Genomic DNA, 6,733 nt, shown 5'->3' on the forward strand with positions numbered 1-6,733 from the left:
TTAGTTTCCCCAATATACAATTTGTTGCATTTCTTGCAGAGGCACATGTAAAATGTTCATGAATGTTGAATGAACATTTAATGCCTCTAATCTCTGTTTCAGAATGAATGTATTTACAGGTATTACATCGTGGTCTATTACATGGATATGTGCCTTTCAAAGGTTCCCTAGAAGGACGAATAGCACTGTGTACCACATATTCTCTTATATTCTTGTCTCTTCTATATGACATCAAGGGGGGAGTCTTGAAAATAGGCACTAACAGTTTGGATTTCCTAACACAACAAATGGTGTGAGTTGCAGTTTTGAGTCTGTTTTCTACAATTTCAGCTTTCCTTTTCAGGAAGCATTTCAGAAATGTTAAAATATAGATACATGGTATGTGATTTACAGATCATTTTATTTTTATACTATTTTTTGTTGTCTCTACTTTTATAAACATGTCTCCAGTTAACACACACAAAAAGAAAACTTTTTTTGCAGCCCATACTTTACTTATTTGATACCAACTGAGAACTTTTTTTAAAATCTTACAACACTTAACTAGTACTGCACACATTAGACACTGATGCTTTGGGGACATGGTGTTCCAAGTTCATCTGGTCGGGGTCCCCATCTTGCCACGTTACAGTGTCAGAAGCGGGATGGCGGTAATAAGAATCAGGGAGACAGAATTGCAGATTAAGCGCTTACACAGAACACAGAACACACTATCACCCTCACCCTCACCCTCACCCCACCCCACACTCTCCACTCTTTTTCCTACTCCAACAACTCTCTCACACACACCTAGCCCCCCCCCTCTCTCTCTCTCTCTCTCTCTCCCTCCATGCATTACACAATCACAAACAAACCACCACAAGTGAACAATAAACAATTATCTAAACAACACACACACACACATGGATTTGAATCGCACACGCACTCACACAGATTTTAATCACATGGACACAATCTCACAACAACACACTATATACACAGACAGGGCTCTGCCCTGTCACACCATGAAAGATGGATTCAGTACTTTTGTTTTTCAATGTAGTGAAAAAAGCCTAGTCTTTGAAGGGCTTCTGTTAAATACCCAGAGAAATATGTAACATTGACAAAAGTTGTTGTTCTTGATATTGTTCAAAATAAATAATGAAAAAAAAAAATGAAAATGTATTTTATTTCATCTCACCTACATCAACCTTTAATTATTATTATGGATTGTTATAGAATTTCCGTGTAATTTTTATTTCTGATAAAAAAAATAAAAATATAGATTTTAATCATTCAGACACATTTATGAGGAACAGTGCATGTTTGTCTTTAACACACTAGTTAGCAGGGGTGTAGTGGAGCCGGAGCGGGGCGGAGCGGCGCTCCGGCACTTTTTCAATCCATGTTTTTCAATTGCAAATGTTCACATTTATAAATACATATATTTAAAATATTTTCGTGTTCGAATTTTGTCTAAACACTTGTAGTAAGCATTGCCTGCGGCTCTGTGCCAGCTGTGCGAATTTGCGACAGACAGACAGCTAGCTATACGTTTAATAAAGACAAGCTGTCGGCTAAAACATCAAGTAATCTGAAAAACGATGTCACCACAATAAGCAGCACAGTTGCTGCTTTTGATTGGTCCATTATTATGCCATTAAAATATGCTGTCATTCCAGTTTTTTTTTTTTAGCAAATCAATTTTGAAAGTGATGTTGCTGACAACCAATCAGAGAAGGAGGCGGTTCGTTCCTTGGCCGTAACTGAGGTGATGATATTAGTAACGGTATTAATAATAATAAAAAACAACTCGCAAATCAAAAATGTCTGGTCTCGGAGGTAGTAAACGAACTCGTCAAGAGACTTTGATACAATATTTTGGCAATAGTAGTAAAAAACAGAAGATCGTTTGTTGTACGGCAGAAGCAGAACCTACAGTGGAACCAGAACCTACAGCAGTTGAAGAAAAAAGCGCGGAGAAACAGCCATGGCCAAACATCTGGAGTTCTGAGGTATGGGAAGAAAAGAAACAACTTTACACTTTCCTTGACTGTGCGGATGGTAATCTGGGCTGTCGTGTTTGTAGACGTGTTTCTGCGCTGTCAGTTTTGAAAAGTCAGGGTGTTTCTCTGTCTTCTGAGTGGAAAAATTACAGTGTTGGGTACAATGGAAAAACTCGAGAGCAACAGCTACGATCTTTGAGAAAAAAGATAGCTGAACACAAGAAATCCAGCGCTCATAACAAGGCCACTGCATTGTTACAGCAGAACACAGAGGACATTATTGGGAAATGTGTTGACAGTGCAAAAAGGCGAGATCACGAAACTACCTGTAAAATATTTTCTACTGCTTACTACCTTGCAAAACAAAATCGACCCTATTCTGATCATCAGGCCTTACTGGAACTGCAAGAAATAAATGGTGTTAATGTGGGAACTGGTCTTCATTCCAGATACAGCGCCACTCAAATTATCAACCACGTTTCTGATGAAATGGTCAAAAAGGCCTGTGAGAGAATAATACACATCGATGGAAAAATTGCTGTGTTAATTGATGAATCAACAGCTCTGAATGGTTCCCCAGCACTTATTGTGCATCTCAAATGCGAGACAGACAAGACACGTGACCCTCACTTCATGTTTTTGGAGTTAGTTGAACTTTTTGATCAGTCAGCTGAGTCCATAGTGTTAGCGCTTACTAAGTGTCTTCAAAAACACGGGTTTGACCATGCATACTTACAGAAGAATCTTGTTGCATTTGCAAGTGACGGTGCAAGTGTAATGCTTGGGAAAAAATCTGGTGTGGCAAAACGAATTTCAGACATGTACCCCAACATTGTTGTCTGGCACTGTCTAAATCACAGACTCGAACTTGCAGTTGCCGATAGTGTTTCTGAGACTACTGGCATGAACCATTTTCATTCTTTCATGGACAAGCTATACTCAGTCTACAGTAGATCAGCACTAAATCAGCAAGAACTCCGAAATTGTGCGAAGGAACTGGATGCTGTCTTGAGGAAAATTGGTCGTGTACTGGATGTGAGATGGGTTTCCAGTTCGTTCAGGACTGTCTCCGCTGTGTGGGAAAGTTTTGAAGTTCTGTCGACTCATTTTAAAGCTGCCGTAAGCTCTAAGCGGACTTCTGCTGAAAGAGCGACATACAGCGGTCTACTGAAAAGGCTGTGCTCGCCAGAATTTCTCATTGACCTCGGAGTTATGTACGATGCCTTATACGAACTTTCACTGCTGTCAGAGATTCTCCAGAAACGGACTACTACATTGGTTTATGCAGATAAAATGGCACGTAGAACAGTAAGGATTTTTGAATCCATGAATGAGAATGTAGGTACAAAGACTCTTGAAGCGCAGATAGCTGCCATGGAAGGAACATTTAAATCTACAGTGCTGACGTCGAATCCCAAACATGTAAAAATAAATCATAAACAATTCCTTACCAAACTCGCCAATCATATGAAAGAACGACTTTTTACAACCACTGCATCAAATGAGAAGGTATGTTCATAAACCTTGTACAGATTTTTTTAATTTTAATAGCTAGCCTAATTGTTTGCAATTAACGAGCAGAGGGGGGCGTTAATTTCAGTTTCATGTGTAGTATAAAACTGCAACTGAGAAGTATATACAAATAAATTATAAACATCTGCACTCCTGTCAGTCTCATCGCAGGTGCATAGACTAATGTAAATATAAGAATAGAAAAACACTCCCGCACAGTATATGTATTCTGCAAAATCTCACTTTTATTATTTACTTTATTTAATCCTACTCAAAACTACAAAACGCATATATATATATATATATATATATATATATATATATATATATATATATATATATATATATATATATATATATATATATATATACACAGTTAAGGTTTCGAAAATACATTTTAGAAATGCTACCATTAATTTCAAATAGCTTATTCTTTCAGGCTTCTTCCGAGGTGAATTGCCAAAAATATGAAAGTCTTCTTTCTGAGCTCTTGGTCCTGGATCCACACCACTGGCCTGCAGAACTACCCCAGGGTTATGGCGAAAATGAAGTTGAAAGATTGTGTCGGCGCTTTCAGCTAAATGAACGTATTATCAAAAATGCATTTCGAGATTTTAAGGAGAACAACGGAAGAATTCCAGATGATTTAGCTCCACTTATTAACTGCACACGTGTGATCCCGTGCAGTACTGCTGAATGTGAAAGGGGATTCAGCCAAATGAACTTAATTATAACTGATCAGCGTTCCAAAATTTTAATCAAACATGCTTCAGCCTTAATGTTTATCAAGCTTCATGGACCCCCTTTGAGACAGTGGAATCCAAGCCCTTATGTGACCACTTGGTTGCGACACAATCATCGATCCGCAGATGACAGCCGTACACGGGTGGCAGCTCCAATTTCCAGCGACTCCCCTGACGCTCTGTGGCAGTTCCTATAGTTGACTAAAAACAACCTGTGATTGGTAAGTGCAACTTTTAATTTTCTATAGAGAGGGGAGATTTTACAGAAATTTGTTAAGTAAAATATGTGTTATATTATTATTAAAAAAACCCCGATTAAATCGCGTTAAATGGAAAGTGGGCGTAACTGTTAATACCTCGTTAACTATTTAATTGATTCTCATTGGGACCGCTCCGCTTCTTTTTTTTTTACCACTACACCACTGCTAGTTAGTACATCTGATAGCTATCATGAAATAATTACATTTTATTGTAATTGATCCCTGACAGCAGGGCTCGGAACCCCTCCTTCTCAAACGCCGCACCAATCAGCGCGGCCACTTCACGCGCAGGCAAAGTGATCACACACACACACACACAGAGAGAGAAAGTGCGCGTGAAAGAACAGTACCACACTCAACCATTCACGCACCCTCCGGGACTCCACACGCACTCAGCGGTAAAACAGAAAACACTAACTATATACACTTCCCAACATACTCCCTGGTAAAACACACTGGACCAGCCATTATTCTATTTATAAATCTGAGTATATTGTGTTTCGAAAGAACTCATAGAGCAGAACTGCATCTGATGGGTTGGTTGCTGGGCTGCAACCATTTTCCTGCATCAACAAACAGCACAGTTCAAATACAGTTTTGTCACAAGGAAGGGGACCCTCCATTACACATTCTTCCAGGCACATGTGGGCATGCTCAGCAGTGACCTCACACAGATGTGCTTGGGTATAGATGTGGCAATTTATACATCATCATTGGGCGACCACAAGGTGCAACTTGATTCCGGCAAGGACGAATACGATGATTATTCCATAAGTGAACAATTCTGTTGAGGTCATCCTGTAGATAATAAACCAGAGTGTTAGAACTGCCTTATGTCAACTAAATACAGGGCTGGCAGTTTGTGTGTGTGTATTATATATATATATATATATATAATACACACACATACACACACGTAGTACTAGAAATAAAACGCAAAACAATAAACTAGATCCTAAACGGCAAAGGTTTCGACTTGATTAATAAGATATAAGTCAACATTGCTAATTAGTTATTCAGGTATTCTACACAGTTATTTAACACGGTGGTCCTAATCATGTAACCTAGCATCTATCTTAATTTAATCTGCAAACCATATTTTGCCAATGTGTTGATTCCAGTGTAATGGAATAGATATGTACTATATATTCATTATTTATCCCTAAAAGATAGATGTATTTTTATTGGGCATATATGGAATTGCAATTAGACAATAATTGAAAAGATTAAAGTAAATAAATGTAATTTACTTTCTCCAATTCAAGCTAGCTTTCAATCAACTAACAGGAGCACCGCAGCACCCAGGTTGCTTTAAAATCGTTTAAAAAATTGCGAGACAAGGGTATACTCTACTCTGAGCACTGTTTAAATGGGAACCTTACCTGTACTATTTGTAGGAAACAGAACTGTATCAAGTTCTTATCTAAAAAATTTCCTGCAAATTTGTCATTATCCTTTGAGACCTTGGAACAAATTCATCCAAAACTGTGAATTTTGCTTGCGCAGGAAAGCCCACCAGCACTCAGTCCTTTGGTTGTGGTTGCTTGAACCATACAGGAAACTTCGCTGTGCAAATTCGTCTTCATGGTCAGATCTCATAAATCTTTGCATGTTCTCTATGTGGCCGTTTTCAGTTCCCAAATCTGCACTTATTCGCTTGGGACACCCCATTCTTGATTTCATAGCCTCCATAAAATAACTTGCTACTATGGCCGGATCACTGTTAGTTGTATATGCTTTTAACCAAATAATATGTCTAGAATAGCCATCGATTGCTCCGTTAATGCAGCTTCCGTAGGGTTTCAGTTTATCACAGGAATCAAGGTGCCATAGAAAATCAGGGCCTGAGTTGTGGTATGTTCTGCGTCTCAATCGATTTCTACCCCTAAAGTGAACTCCTTGGGAGTCAATAACATTAAGCAACTGTCTAACGTCATTCTGGCTGACAACAAATCCTTCTTGAATGCATTTCAAGTGCATTAATCTGTATCCATGTAATTGTCCAGAGTGTTCAATTTCTTGCATTAAATACAGTGCCACGTCTAGCACATCAGATTGGTGTTTTCGTCGATGCAGCCTTGTACTTTTCAAGTACCGTCTAAGTGTTCTAATGCTTATAATAATTCCATCCAAGTGCGCTAAACATTCCAAAATCTCCTTATGGTAAAGGCCTAATCCAAAATAAAATCTGATTTTGTTCACCAAATCCGCCATGAATGATCAGTCTCTCCTA

The 6,733-nt window shown here is 38.6% G+C and overlaps 1 protein-coding gene across 1 annotated transcript; it reads left to right on the top strand.

Moving 5' to 3' along the window:
- Nucleotides 1-1,335: 1,335 nt before the first annotated feature.
- On the top strand, nt 1,336-4,631 carry LOC131721491 (E3 SUMO-protein ligase KIAA1586-like). The gene is made up of 2 exons (XM_059014738.1): nt 1,336-3,494; nt 3,937-4,631. The coding sequence occupies exons 1-2, from the start codon at nt 1,806-1,808 to the stop codon at nt 4,435-4,437; spliced, it is 2,190 nt and encodes a 729-aa protein (XP_058870721.1). The 5' UTR covers nt 1,336-1,805; the 3' UTR covers nt 4,438-4,631.
- Nucleotides 4,632-6,733: the final 2,102 nt, after the last annotated feature.

This window comes from Acipenser ruthenus, chromosome 3, assembly GCF_902713425.1.
Source record: "Acipenser ruthenus chromosome 3, fAciRut3.2 maternal haplotype, whole genome shotgun sequence".
Taxonomy (NCBI): domain Eukaryota; kingdom Metazoa; phylum Chordata; class Actinopteri; order Acipenseriformes; family Acipenseridae; genus Acipenser; species Acipenser ruthenus.

Excerpts from the sequence above, each read along its gene's own strand:
- LOC131721491 (XM_059014738.1), top strand. The coding sequence starts at position 1,806 with ATGTCTGGTCTCGGAGGTAGTAAACGAACTCGTCAAGAGACTTTGATA. Across the intron at positions 3,495-3,936 it reads CCACTGCATCAAATGAGAAG|GCTTCTTCCGAGGTGAATTG; the intron begins GTATGTTCATAA and ends TTATTCTTTCAG.